At 41.4% G+C, this 15820-nt stretch overlaps 1 protein-coding gene across 1 annotated transcript in view; it reads right to left on the bottom strand.

The window, feature by feature from the left end:
* The window catches only part of EVC (EvC ciliary complex subunit 1), a 67510-nt gene that overhangs the window by 38917 nt on the left and 12773 nt on the right, over positions 1–15820 (bottom strand). Inside the window, exons 5-7 of the mRNA XM_039542051.1 lie at positions 13506–13664; positions 10599–10815; positions 7816–7964 (exon numbers count right to left, since the gene is read on the bottom strand). Of these exons, the coding sequence (XP_039397985.1) occupies positions 7816–7964; positions 10599–10815; positions 13506–13664 (525 nt within the window). The remainder of the gene's footprint in view (positions 1–7815; positions 7965–10598; positions 10816–13505; positions 13665–15820) is intronic.

The raw sequence follows: 15820 nt of genomic DNA, 5'->3' as shown, positions 1-15820 counted from the left end.
AAAAGAAGGCTGAGAGGAGATATGATTGCCCTCTATAAATATATCAGAGGAATAAATACCAGGGAGGGAGAGGAATTATTTAAGCTCAGTACCAATGTGGACACAAGAACAAATGGATATAAACTGACCATCAGGAAGTTTAGACTTGAAATTAGATGAAGGTTTCTAACCATCAGAGGAATGAAGTTCTGGAACAGCCTTCCAAGAGTAGTAGAGGGGGCAAAAGACATATCTGGCTTCAAGACTAAGTTTATGGAGGAGATGTTATAATGGGATAGCCTAATTTTGGCAATTAATTGGTCTTTGACTATTAGCGGTAAATATGCCCTATGACTTGTGATGCAATGTTAGATGGGGTGGGATCTGAGTTACTACAGAGAATTCTTTCCTGGGTGTCTGGCTGGTGAGTCTTGCTCACATGCTCAGGGTTTAGCTGATTGCCATATTTGGGGCTGGAAAGGAATTTTCCTCCAGGGTAGAGGCCCTGGGGGTTTTTCGCCTTCCTCTGCAGAGTGGGGCATGGGTCATTTGCTGGAAGATTCTCTGCATCTTGAAGTCTTTAAACCATGATTTGAGGACTTCAATGGCTCAGAGACAGGTTTCATACAGGAGTGGGTGGGTGAGATTCTGTGGCCTGCGTTGTGCAGGAGGTCAGACTAGATGATCATAATGGTCCCTTCTGACCTTAAAGTCTATGGATCTATGATACAAGGACTCAAACTTGCCATATCTAGGTCATTGTTTTGCATCAAACACAGGCCAGTATTGACTGAAAATCCTTACTATCAGACTCGTGTTCAGAGGCCTACATGAATTTCATAGCTTTCATATGGATATGTGTGCCCACTGCAAAATCCATCATCTTAATTGGCACCTGCTTACAATTTCAGTAGAAAAGTCAGGGGCTGAGTATGCTGCTAGCTTGCCAGTACCTATTCTTTGAAAAAAGAAAAAGAAAAAAAGGCAGGGAAGTAGCAGCAATTGGTTGTCAGAACACTGGGCTCATGTCAAGGAGTCAGTCAAGTTTTTCCACCTGCTGAGGTACCATGGTCAGATTTAGAACTTCTTAAGGTTGCTGCAAGGGGGTGCAAATTCCACTCCATTCCTGCACCTGTGGCGATGAATTATGCTCATCCACTGTAGGCATTAGATCCTGTGGGTTTGGCAGAACTTGATATTTATTGTTTTTTATAATTTTGATAAATAATAATCATGTTTGTTTTTAAGCATTTTAAAATTTGTACCTATTTAACTGTTCAATTGCACCCAATTATGGGTTTTACATATTTATTTTAAATGATTTAAATTTTCATAGTTTGGGGAAATTATAGGGGTGTTACACTCCCACATGGTCTGGATTATTTAATTACATGGATGCTGCAATTCAAAAAACTGAAGCTTTATAAGGGTTAAAACACAAATTGTCAACATTCCATGTCAAAATATACATAGTAAATATCCTTAAATCAAACTCTAAGTTCTCAAGCAGCATTTTTCATATCTGTAAACTTCATTTATTATCAACGGAATTATTTTGTCAGTTTGTGTGTATACGGTGAAATCGACATTTACTGAGATTTACTCAAAAAAGTTGAATCCTTCCAAGCCTACCTATATTAGACTTACAGTGAAGGCATATGTTTTTAAAAAATCAGGAATAATCATAATTCTGGCTGGCTCGTTCAAAAGACTGGTAATGTGGTAGTGAGGGCCTGCTTACACTATGGACCAGATTTTTAAAGATCTTTAGGCACCTAAATACGCTGATAGGTGCCTAATGGGATTTTCTAAAGCACCTAAGCAGGTTAGGTGTTTAACTCTTGAATCCAATGGGAATTAGGCACCTAATCTGTTTAGGTACTTTTGAAAATCACTTAGCATCTATCTGCATTGTTAGGTGCCGAAATACCTTTAAAAATCTGAGAGACAAGATTGGTGAGGTAATATCTTTTATTGGACCAACTTCTGTTGCTGAAGGACACAAACTTTCAGGCTTATAAAGAGTTCTTCTTCATGGCTGGGAAAGGTATTCAGAGTGTCACAGCTAAAAACAAAGTGGAACAGACTGTTTATTATAAGTAAGGCTAAGATATGGTCACATATATTTTTAGTAAAAGTCACAGACAGGTCATGAGCAATAAAGAAAAATTCACAGAAACCCATGATCTATCCGTGACTTTTGTTAAAAATATGCATGACAAAATGGGGAGCTGCAGGGTGCCCTCACCACCAGTGGCTCCAAGTTCGGGGCACCCCCGCCACCTGCAGTGGCTCTGGCTTGGAGCTCCCGGGCACCTCCACCAGCTGCAGTGCTCTGTGCTCCGGGGCACCCCTGCCACCCACAGGGCTGGGAGCTGTGGGGCACCCCCACCGCCTGGGAGCTGCAGGGCACCCATGCTGCCCTCAGTGGCAGGGAGCTCCCAGGGGCCCTGCTGCCTGCGGTGGCTGGGAGCTGCAGGGCACCCCTACCACCCACTGCAGCTGGGAGCTCAGGCCCTGCAATTCCCAGCTATCAGGGTGGCAGGGACCCTACAGCTCCCAGGTACCAAGGTCTCAACTCACGGAGATCTCTGGAAGTCACGGATTCTGTGACTTCCCTGACCTCTATGACAAAGCAGTAGCCATCATCATAAGGAATTAACACGATGCAAGAGACTATTCAAGGTGATGTGGGCAGTTAACACCTCTGCAATTGTAAGACAAAGGAGGGTTAGTGAGTTATAGATTGTTGTAGTGAGCCATAAATCCAGTGTCTTTATTGAGTCTAGGATTTTATTGTCTAATGAAGTTATGAATTTCAACTCCCAGGCTTCTCTTTTTGAAGGTGTTGGTTGTGCAGGTTTCCTTTGAGGATGAGGACTGAGAGGTCAGATATTGAGTGATTGTTTTGTGAACTGTTTGCTTGCAGCGGATAGGGTGTTTGCCTTTTATCATTTTCCTGTGTGAGTTCATTTGAGAGCATAGTGATCGCCTGGCTTCACCCCATAGTTGTTATGGGGGCATTTAGTGCACTGGATAAGGTACCCCACCACATGTTGTGATAGGCATATGTAAGACCCATGGATTTTGAAAGGTGTGTTATGGGGGGTGTTGATCATTGTAGCAGTGCAGATATGTCTGCAGGTTTTGCATCTGTTATGGCAGAGTTTGGTGCTGCTTTGAGTTGATGAGTCCTGGTCTATGGCTAGCTTGTTTCTAATGATGAGCTTGTAGGGGAGAGGGTTGTTTGAAATCCAGAAGATGGGGTTTGGAAAAGAGTAGGGGTTGTAATTGTTACATGATACCCTGTATGAGTTCTAGTGAGGGGCAGTAGGTGATAACTAGGGGTGTGTGGTCGGAGGCTTTTTATTCCCTACTGAAGCAGGTTCTCTTGGGGTATTTGGGTGGCTCGTTCCTGATGTGATCCACTTTTCAGATGGAGTGTCCTTGTTTGGTGAAAGCAGTTTTAAGTGTGTTAAGGTGTGTGTATCCCAGACTTTCTCCTTGGAGAATATTCTGCGTATCTAAGTGCATCCAACACCATCTATTATAAAGAACTCAAAGAAGACCCCACAGCACAATTAACCAAAGAATTTAAGGATATCCTCAAATCCTTCCCCAAACAACTCCAAGAGAAACTCTACCACTTCATCCCTTACGATCCCACCCCAGGAACCTTCAATGTGCTCCCCAAGATACATAAACAAGAGAACCCAGGCAAACCCATCCTATCTGGCTACTGTACTCTTTCTGAAGAAACGTCAGGACTCACAGAAACCTCACCAAACAAAGGCTGAGTTTCCTCCAGGACAAACTGACTTCCTTCAGAAACTCCACAACATTAGCAACCTCCCTTGCCATCATGGATGCCACCTCCCTATAAACCAATGTCCTTCACAATGATGGCATCGCTATCTACCTCAAACATCTACAAGACAATGGACAACTTTCAGCTATGCACCCCAAACACCTCACCAAACTCATTCATTTCATCCTTACCCATAACCATTTTACATTTAACAACAAACACTTTGTCCAAACCATAGGAACAGCCAAAACACTCCTCCTCTTGCCAACCACTTCATGAGCTACTTTGAGGAAGAATTTCTGGACAAATGCACCACAAAACTGAGATACATCAATAGTATTTTCATCCTCTGGACAGATGACCTAAACTTCCTCATAGATTTCCACCACAACTTAATAAATCAACACTCATCCATCAAACTCTCTCTAGAACACTCCCACACCAGTATCAACTGAACACCATAATCAGTTTCAACAATGGAACTGTACAGACAACTCTATACAAGAAACTCCTGGATCTCCACACTTACCTTCACAGATCCAGCAACCACCCCAAACACACAAAGAAATCTTATCTACAGCGAGGCACTCCTCATGTTTAAAAATTTGTTCCATGTTATATTTAGTTGTGACCCTCTTCCCCACACCTGAAGAAGAGTTGTGTGTAAGCTTGGAAACATGACTCTTTCACCAGCAGAAGTTGGTCCAATAAAAAATATATATTACCTTGCCTACCTTGCTCTCTAATATCCTGGGATCAACATGGCTACAACATCACTGCAAACAACAATTTAAAAAAAAAATGGCCATAAGTCCCAAAGAGGCCTTAGTGTATATGACAAAAATGGCCTAAGACTTTTGCCTCTCAGTTACTGGCTGAAATTCAGCCCATTAGCAAGGACTGAAAGGCATTAGTACAGTATAGTATAGCTGAAAACTGGCCTACACAATGTAAACTGGTGATTTATGTACCTATTTTAAAGCAGGCAGGTGTCAACAAAAAAGTCTTTAGCAAAGAAGAAAGGATTAAATCAGCATAGTCTGAATTACTGTCTCACTCCAAAAAAGACAATCACTCCAGAACTGGGTTGAGAAAGATCGGTGGGTCATTGATGAGATGTTTAGTCTACCAGCCTGTATACAAAGCTGTTCTGTGAACTGATAACTTCATTTTTTAGTATTTTCAGTCTGTTCACCTTTCGTGGCCATTATACTGAATGTAAAAAGAAGCACAAATCTCAGGCAGTGCTGATGATAGCAGCTCACATACTTGGTCATAGTATCATTACAGTCAAAAGACAGAAGACAGATGAACAGACAGAAGAATTCATATGAAACTGGAACATAGCTTCCTGCAAAGAGCTCAAACCCCAACTAATGTTAAACCAGAGAAGTTACTAGTTAATTTTCAAGACATGCTGTAGATAGAGCAGCATATGCACTACACGGATTTACTTGGAGGTTTAAGATTCCAGACAAGGTTCTGGGTTTTTTTTACAGAAGTACTGACTTCCGACATATCAAAGGCCACAGGACTTCCCTGAATCAATTCTTGCTTTAAATCCAATAGCTGTGGTTGTATTAGAGCATATCTTTTAGGAAAACCTCCAATACGTATTTAAAAATTTCCACTGATGGAGAATCCACCACGTCTGAGTTGTTCTGCTGGTTAATTACCCTCGCTATTAAAAATTTGCATCTTATTTCTAGTCTGAATTTGTCTAGCTTCAACTTCTAGCCAATGGATCTTATACCTTAGTCTGCTACAGTGAAGAGCCCTTTATCAAATTTCAATCCCTGTGTAGGTACTTATAGACTGTAATCAAGTCACCTCTTAACCTTCTGTTTGATAAACTAAATAGATTGTTTCATAAGTTTCTCGCTATAGGGCATGTTTTCCAATCCTTTAATCATTCCCATGGCTCTCCTCTCAACCCTTTCCAATTTTTCAACATCCTTCTTGAAGTGTGGACATAAACTTAGAGGGAAATAAACATTCACCATCTGTGTGACAGCTTAGGCAGGTTTGAACTTGAAACCATTTGAACACAAAGCACGAAAATTTCTACTAAGCTACTGCATAGCATTAACAATAATCCATTATTTGGTTGTTGATAAAGTCATACCCACGGAAGGGGGTTCATTTGTTCTTCCTCAGAGCATTTGGACTTTATCTTAGAGCAGAGGAGAGAGTTACCTGCTCACAAGGACCCATTTTACTATGGGGGCAGAAGGGTGAGAGCATCTCATGGCTCAGTTATATTTCATGGACGAATTTCTTAACAACTTAAAAATCAAAGTTTTATATCCTGTGTTGCGATACAAAAGCTGAAAAAATTGGCAAACAGCTATAATTCCCTCCCATCCTGCAACAAATGTATCATTGATTGCAAATGTTACTATGCAATTTATTGGTTAGATGTCCAAGTTATTTATAAGACTATGGTATGTAAAAATGAATGCATTTTCTTTGCATAACTGAATTGTCTTGCCTTTGCAGAAGAAAGTCTTGATACAAAATTTCTTAATTTCAGTTAATGTTTTGGGTGTTGTTAAAGGTAGCAAGAGGTCCATTAAACAGGAGTACAAACAAACATTAAAGTGTCCAGTGGATAGCAAACCGCATAATAAAATTAACTGTTTATATTTGATCAAGACAAAGCGCCTAAGAGATATAAAATGCCACTTCAGAGTACACATTTGTTTTAAATGGCTGGAAGCCTGCTCCTACACTGATTTTTTTTTTCCTATGCATTATGGAGAGTGTTCTTTTACCAAACTTCATCAAGGAAGCATTGCAGACAAAGTATAGTAATTGCATTATCTAACTTACACAATGTAATTACAAAGCTTGGACTGCAATAAGAAGTTGTAGCATTGAGATGAGCAAAATCTGTCAGCTTGTTGTAATGGGAAAAAAGTTTTCTCTAACCATCTAGCTGAGTTTTTACATTTTAAACTGTTTATTAAAATTCATGGAACCATCTAATATTGTGAAGAGGTAAGCAGACCTGCTGCCCCTAAATCATTTCTTTCCCTGACAGTTGAGGATGAATTTTAAAATAATATAAGTCTATAGTTCTCAGCAATTACAGAAGTCTTGCCACTTTCAGCATTTAGGGTTTCATCATTCTGATAACATCACTGTTAACTATGCCAGTTTTGCTGTAAGATTACATAATTATTGATCAAAATGCCATGTCTTAAACCAAAGTATCCCTGCACAACCACTAACATTAATTCAAAGCAACGTGCCCTGACAAGTGCTGTGTTGCCAAAATTATTAACAGGCGCCCCCCCCAATTATCCCCTCATGTGACATTATTCACCCCTACTTCACAAGCTTCCAGCATAGATTTTATGGCCAGAAGGCACCATTAGATCATCTACTCTGATTTCCTGGATAATACAGGCCATAGAATTTCACTTAGTTACCCTTCTGAGACAAAAAACATGTGAGGCACTAAAACATATCTTCCAGAAAGGCATCTCATCTTCATTGAATTCCATCCTCTTCCTCTCCCGAATTCCACCAATCCTTCCACCCACCACAGCCATTTCCTTCACTCCTCTTGACCAACCATAGTTCTCTGTCCCCAGCACCTGAACAAGGGCTCCTTTGCATGCGTCCCCCTACCTGGCAGCTGTTCCTCACAGCAGCACTAGTGGGATAGGCAGGTCATCCTACAGCCTCTGCTGTCAGTGGTAGCAGCAGACTGGTTATCGGGATGGGTGACCATAGGGATTGGGTCTTTTCTAGTGGTGAACTGACTATTACTTAGGGAATAGATTCTTGAGAATGGCAGCTCTTCCCTGACTGGTGTCAGTCTGCCCTAGATGGTCAGAGGGAGGCCAAGAGGAGGAGTGTTTTCGGGCAGGTCTACCCATCCCCAACTCTGCCCTGGGCTACTGTAGACACATCAAATGAGGACACAAGCTGACAGTTCTGGTGGACTGAGAGCGCTTCATAGAACGTTACAATGGCCTTAAAACAAACCATATAGTCAATATAAATCTTTACACAGTCACCTTCAGAAACTCATCAAGTTCCCCTATTTTCTGAGTTTTACTGAGTAGATCCTCTTGTTCATCCTTCTGAGCTTGTTTGATCTCTCTTATCTTCCTTGTACGACATGCCAGGAGTTTCACGATTAGGTCTTTACCTTGTTGGACACATTCTGGAATATAAAACGTAAATGATCAGGTGTTACAAAGCTATAATTTTGGGAAACTAAGTGTGTGAACTTTCATTTCTGGTTTAAAAATGGATACATCAAAAAAAAAAGCCTGTGTTCAAGTTTGATTTTTATTTCTGGAATAAATATATTCTACTGTAGGGGCAGCAGCACTGTCCAGTGCATAGGGCACCAGACTGGCTGCTAGGACTTCAGGGTTCTATTCCTGGCTGTGCCTCTGACTTGCTGCATGATCTTGGACAAGTCACTTACGCCAAAGCTTTCAGTATCCACTGATATTTTTTTATTTTATTTTTATTTTTTTGGTGTGTGGGGGTTGCCAGCTTGAGACATTTGAGGCCTAACTTTCAGACACTCCATGGCTCCAGATGAGTTTTCCCTGCAGATCCAGACATCTGCTATCCAAACCTCCCTCACCTCTGTCTTTTCATCCGGTATTCACCTAACCCCCTCAAAAAAACACTAACCTTTTTTTCCTATAGATACCTCAATAACTCACTACTCCCCCAAGTAAACCATGCAGCTAAAGATGAATACAGGAAAATGAATGTTACATTGTGGCAACTATTCTGCCACCATATCAAGGTGTTTTAGCTATGAGAAGTTCCTTGTTGGGGGGAGATAAAGCAGTGCATTATATAAACTCTGCACATTACTCATGCCCAGTGCTAATTTATTATAAACATCAGCCTGCTGACGAACATAAATTCCCTGACAAATCATTTGAAAATGCACAGAAAGTCTTTAATAAAAATCTAGATAGTGCAGTGTTTTTTCCTATTCCCTCCACCACCAAAGTCTACAATAACCTTGGAGGTTTAAAAAAAAACATTTTGAAATACAGCCCTGGTCTACACTACAAACTTATGTTGGCATAACTACGTCGCTCAGGGGTGTGGAAAATCCACAGCTCCGAGCGACACAGTTCTATCAACTGAACTCCCAGTGCAGACTGTGCTATGTTGATGGGAGGGCTTGTATGCAAGATGCTTGAGATAATCTTTTAATACAGGAGGTTGCTTAATATGTGTGTACAGATTTTACTCTTATGGACAAAAGGACCTATTTCACATAAAGCTAACGCTTTATCAGCTGCATCTCTGTCTTGCAACAATGCAAATATGACAGAGAAAAACAAACGGAATGAACTCAAACAAAATTTAAGGGCTTACTTTTAGAAACACACAACAGCCCTGAGGTAGGCATATATGTCCTCTTTTTAAAGAACTAGCAAGGCGCATCCATTAAATCCTTTGCTTAAACTGTTGTTCATATGACTACTTACCAATTTTTTAGAAAGGACAAAACCTGCGGAATGGGGATTGATGGCCTTTAGATATGGCAAAACTCACCATTTTAAAACTAACTGAGAATATGAGCAACTCTCCAGTGAGAGTATTTACATTCAGGCTCTTCAGCTCCTAGAGCTTTGACATGGACAGCATGCCAATAGGGCAGTTAAAGAATCAATTATCCTAAGAAAGCCAGCTTTGCATTTCTAGCAGACAAAGGGTTTTCACCCCAGACTGATCACTTTAGAATCAAAATTATTTAACAAAGACAGCAAATATTTACTTTCAAATATAAATATATAAAACCAGCTTCCCTCCTTGCCCTACTTGTTGCTTCACCCAATGCCCATTGAGTTGAATGGAAAGATTCCCCATGACTTTGATGGATGCTGAATCGAGATGTTATAAAGGGGACTAGAGACATAAATACTCTTGTGGCAAACCACGGAATTAAATCAATACAGAATAATTTAGTGATATGTTAAACCTTTGCTCCTGACTGACTAGATACTCTCTATTTAAAGTGGTAAATATTCAGAGCAATGCACAGGTTCACAACTCCCATTAATGACAGTGGAACTCTGATTCCTAAATTCAACTTGCATCACTCCAAGATACGTTAAAACTCAGTAGGCTTCAAAGTCTGTTTAAAAAAAAACAAATACACAACTGTAACAAATTCCTCACATGTGATGAGTAGAGCGATAATGATGGATAGATATGTCTGCCAAAGTATTTTGATTTAACTCAAAGTAGAACAGTTGTTAATCAGAACAGGACAAATCCTCTACCCCCTCCCATACCTCAGCCATGGGGCAGGGAGGCACGGGAAACAATGGAGCCTGCAAAGTAAACTACAGAGCTCTTCTCCATGACTCCCCTCACTCTCTCCTGAGTAGGGTGGGAAGACATGTATAGCTCTGTGGCCAAGAGTCAGCATTCATCCATATTAAGTGGGATCTATTACATGGGCATCTATTCATAAGGGCTTAGCACAGAGAGATTACACAGACCACACAGCAAGTCGATGGCAAAGCCAGGAACAAGGCCTAGGTGGCTTTACTCCCTGTTCCAGAGCATATACCCTCCCTAGGAACGGTAGTCCAGATCCTCAAAGGTATTTATGCTCCTCATTTCCATTCCTTTGAGCATCTGGGCCAACATTCCTAGTTTATCCATTAGTGAGATTTATCAAAAGAGTGAGATTTCATGCATTGTTGTTACTCTTCATGGGAAAGTGAGACAAGTTAATAACAAAATGAAGCTCACAAGTCAATGAATTTTAAAGATGAAGGTCGGAAATGTATGTTTAAAAAGTACTTACCGTTATTGCAATGTGCTACTTGCTCCAAGAAGGCCTTGTGCAGGCCTGTTAAAAGCTCTTCCTTCTGCGAAAGAGAGAGGTTGCTCTTTATCGTTAACTGGTCCAATATGCCAGCTACAGCATCTAGTCTACATTTACTTTCTTCTTGTATCTTTGTCTTAAAAAAATCGACCATTTTCACCATTAGCTCCCAATTAAATATTCTTTCTTGAATGTCCTGAAAACAAAACAAAAATACTATGTAAAAAATTAAGTGCAGGCAGAGTGCTGAATCTCTGCAACACGCTGAGCCCTTCATTAACCCATTCAATACTGAATGACGCAAGAGACAAAAACAGTGACACTAGACAAACTGTTTCCTCCAGCGACCCATTCATTTGATTGTGTGCGCTCACTTGCACCATGGCACGGGTTAAGCAAAGCTGTCCACATTTTCCATCCAGTGCTTCTTGGCTCTTTTAAGGAATGAAAATAAATCTAAAATGAATGAAGCAACATGAATAAGTTAGCACTGAACATTTCAATATTCAGCACAGGCTGATGCTGACGGGGAAAAGTTTCACTAGATGGAGCAAAAGGATAAGATCTAAGGATATTTTTTCTAAAATACTGACCAGCTGGTCAGTTTTCATTTCAGAATGAGCACGGTTATAGGACTACAATACCATTGTAGAGTGAGTCCAAATACACTGAGATTACTGAAGGCATAAAAACCAGAGTAGCTCAGTAAATGATTGAAAAATAAAAGTTATTACAGACCACTTCCGTTACACTATGGCACAGGAAACTCAGGTTCAGAGCCCGTTTAAGAAATCTTGCTCCCCAGGTTAGTGGTGCTTATATAATGGCTTGAGATGGGGAGTGGTACGTGATGCTGGTAAACCAAGTGCCAGCTCTAGCCAAGGCTGTAGGCGTTAGCTAGGAACTGACAAACTCATAGCTGGAAACCAAACCAGCTCACCTGTATGTTAGTTTTGTTCAAAATAGGTATTAGTCTTAATAGAATGCAGTTAGTGTTTAGACTCTGTGAAATGCTCATAAGTTGCTGCATGCATTAATCTCACTTGTAATGGCTATATTCCATGCTATAAGGAAATATGTAAGTTATGCTTTATAACTTTAAAAGTGTTTGCTCTGAACTTGTAAACCCAGGTATGGGAATCGTCCATCCCCGTTAAGGAGGCCTATCAAGATTAAATGGGCCATTGAGAATCATCACAGTACAAAGGATTGTGACTGGCCCTATCACACCTTGGAAATGCTATGTGCAAGGGAGTTCATATCATGGACAGGAAGGGTCACAAGAAAATTTGTCATCTCCTTGCTTGTTTGAACTCTCACAGGGCCAGAGACATTAAACAAAGGCAGAGATTCCCCAAGGGTTATCCCTGGGTCTGCCGTGGGGATACCTTGAATTGACAGATTACCACTTTACTGTCATCTTTAGGAATCATGGATGGTTCCTTTGTGTATATGTTTGTTTGCTTTAACCATTTCTTTTTACCTAGTTAATAAGCCTTTAGATAGTTTATTACAGGACTGTCTACAAGTGTTGTCTTTGGTGTAAGATCTAAGATACAAATTGATCTAGGGTAAGTGACTGGTCTCTTGGGACTGGAAGCAACCTGAATATTGTGTGATTTTTGGTGTAAGTGACCATTTACTGTACCACTAAGTCCAGCTTGCCTGGGTGGTAAGATAGACTGGAAAGTTGATGGGGACTGTCTGTGACTCTATGGTAAGACTGTTACAGTGATTCAGGAGTTCACATCTGTTACAGAGTTGGTGAAGTCTAATTATAGAAAACACCACCAGTTTGGGATGTCTGCCCTGTTTTTGACAGTCTGCCCTGAGATAGGCACTTATGGTCATGAGCCACTCCAGACAGCATGATAGGGTGACCCTTAGCAACTACTGCAACTAAAGGAGAAGATGGTCCTTCTCCAAAGAGCTAGAAGGTCCATGAAGGCAACGTCAGGTAGAAAAACTTATTAAATGTTGGACCCAAACATAAGAAATAATCCATTTAGACTGAACATTCATATTGAACCAGGCACAACTGAAGAAAGTCCATGTATGGAAGCTTAGAGGACCATGGTGCAGAGAGACCACCTATAAAGATTATTTGCCAATGTGGGTCCTTCATTTTATTTGACTGCCACATTGCATGATCATAAATCATTAGCTACTAACCACTAAATATTTTATGGGTGAAAAAATGCATCTAGAAGCAATAGTGGGCCAGATTCTGATCTCATTTATACTTCTGTAAATCCAGAATAATTCCAATGACTTCAGTGGGGTTACTGAATAGCCTGTATAACTGAGAAGGATCTGGTCCAATGACATGTTAATTATGTGTAACAGTATGCACTTTATGTTGCATTAAAATGAATACACTTGTAAATGTTATTGCTTCCTCTCTCAAGGCCAGGTTAGTAGGAGGTGCTGAGGGTCTTCAGTTCCAAAGGAAGTCAGGAGAGCACTCGGAACCCTTCTTAATTTGAAGTATGGCCATCCAGGCACGGTAGAATACATACATTTAAAAAAGATGTCTCAATGTGCAGGTTAATGTTTCCCTTCCCCATCTTTAGATGTAGTGCTCTTGCTGCTTGCTCACTGCTCTCATTAAAATCTTGCAGAGCATTTTCATTCCACCATGACTGGATAGTCGTGTTTTCAGAACCAGAATCAAAGCGAAGAGAGGTCACTCACTTAAGAGTTTTTACAAACTACTGAGAAAGCTAGTCTCCTTATAACAGGTTAAAGTAAACAGGCCACAGCTGGTAAGTTGTCTACCTAATTCATAAACTCTGATTGACATAAACATTACACATTCTCATTATGCTCTGAGTTAGGATTGACTGTTTGAGTCTCTCTTCAGCTTTCTCTCCTCTTGTACTTTACCATTGCTTGCAAATCCTGAGACTGGCTTAATAACCCTTCTACTGCAATCATTCTCTCAGTCAGATACATCATCATCTTTCCTCTTTTGGCACTTGAGCAATTTGATTGGTTCAGGAGAAACTGCTCGGCTTTGTCTGCCTGCTTCCAGAAAGCTTCCATCTGCAGAGTAGGAATTAAAACACATCAATTATTTCCCCCTTTTCCTAAACCCCCCCACCCCCCCGTAATATTTAAAAACCTGAGAAATTAATTACCCTACAACACAGAGATGTGTTCTATTATGGGAGGCAAATCATAATTCAAGATGAAGCCATTAAAAAGTCACCATTTGGCAAAACCATTTTCACAAAAATCTCATATTTTGAAACATGGGGACGCACGCTTGGTAATGTCAGATACCAGTGTATGGTACCTGTTGGCTAATTCTGACTCTTCATGGAGGTTAGTGTATACAATTTTATTTAAGACTGCTATTTAAAAGAACTCCTCACACACAACACACTAAAAACAGGCTAATTTAGTGGTCCCCAAACTTCTCAGAGTCACACACCCCGTTGCCGGAGCCAGGGCTGGGAGTGGGATGCGGCTCCCGGGCAGGGGGGCACATGGACAGGAGTAAGGGGGCTGAGGCTGGGGCTGCAGCTGGGGCCGGGTCTGGGGCCAGGAGTGGAGCTCTGGCTGGAGGAGTCTGGGTGGTGCTCCATCCCTGTCTCCCATGGGAGCTGGCCCAGTCCCCACCGCACCCCCCCCAATGTTCCTCTGCACCCCCCTAGGAGGGGTGCACCCCACAATTTGGGAACCTCTGGGCTAATTACTACAATTGAGGACAGAAGAAAGGCTAATAGCCAGTCATCTCTTTCTAACAAGTTACTTTATTATCAGTGTTGTAACATGGGAGTGCATGTGTAGCAAGATTTTAGTTTAAAACTCAGAAGCTTTTCACCAGCTGAGGTTTTTTGCAGCTATTGAGTTTGTAAACATTATATTGACTTCTTGGAATCTGTAAGCATATTATGTGGTTTAGAAAGTTGTATGCCCCACCTATACCAGCTTTAGGCTCTAATCCTGTAGACACTTATGCACAAGCTTAATTCTATACATGTGAGTCATTTCATTGACTTTGGTGGGATTACTTACATGTATGTAGCTAAACACATGTACATCTGTAGACTCAGGGCCTTATATTGTAAGCTTTCCAGGACAGGGGCTTGGGTCTGTGCAGTATCCAGCCATCTAATGGTTATATATTGCTGCAACACAAGGGTGCCCCAACTCTGACTGGGGCCTCTAGGTGCTATCATCATAAATCTTTATTAGTAATAGTAATAATAATAATTAAGGGGGAGATTGTGAATAGTGGCTGGCACTTGACTTTCAACGGGATTTGTGCTACTAAATGTCCCCCAAAACTGCCAAGAATTGTACTTTGAAATTCCAGGTGCTTTTTTTGGAGGTGCCAATCTGCTGTGTATGGTAAAGAAAGGAAAAACCTTATAGCACTGAGGGAAGAGAGGTGCTCTTCAAGGGCCTGATCCAACTGTGGCTGAAGTCAAGGAGAATCTTTCCATAATATAGTAACTGTGATGTGATGTGATGTGTAACTCCACTCAACTACCTGAGGGGGAGGCTCTAAAGAGGATAGAGCTAGACTGTTCTCAGTGGTGGCAGATGACAGAACAAGGACCAATGGTCTCAAGTTGCAGTGAGGGAGGTCTAGGCTGGATATTAGGAAACACTATTTCACTAAGAGGATGGTGAAGCACTGGAATGGGTTACCTAGGGAGGTGGTGGAATCTCCATCCTTAGAGGTTTTTAAGGCCCGGCTTGACAAAGCCCTGGCTGGGATGATTTAGTTGGTGTTGGTCCTGCTTTGAGCAGTGGATTGGACTAGATGACCTCCTGAGGTCTCTTCCAACCCAAGTATTCTATGATTCTATGGGTATGTCTTCACTACCCGCCAGATCGGCGGGCAGCGATCGATCCAGCAAGGATCGATTTATCACGTCTAGTCTAGATGCGATAAAGCGACCCGAGTGCTCTCCTGTCGACTCCTGTACTCCAGCACCAGGAGAGGCACAAGCAGAATCGACAGGGCAGCAGCAGCCGTCGCCTCACTGCGGTGAAGACACCACGGTAAGTTGATCTAAGTACGTTGACTTCAGCTACGTTATTCATGTAGCTGAAGTTGCGTAACTTAGATCGCCTCCACCCCCCCCTCCCCCCGCCCGCCCTGTGTAGACCAGGGCTACGATTCCACACATGGAGGCAGATCATACCTCCATTAAATGACAATTTGCATCAGCTAATGGTCTGTC

This window comes from Mauremys reevesii, linkage group 5 (assembly GCF_016161935.1).
Source record: "Mauremys reevesii isolate NIE-2019 linkage group 5, ASM1616193v1, whole genome shotgun sequence".
NCBI lineage: Eukaryota > Metazoa > Chordata > Testudines > Geoemydidae > Mauremys > Mauremys reevesii.
This window is presented reverse-complemented; position numbering and strand designations above follow the sequence as displayed.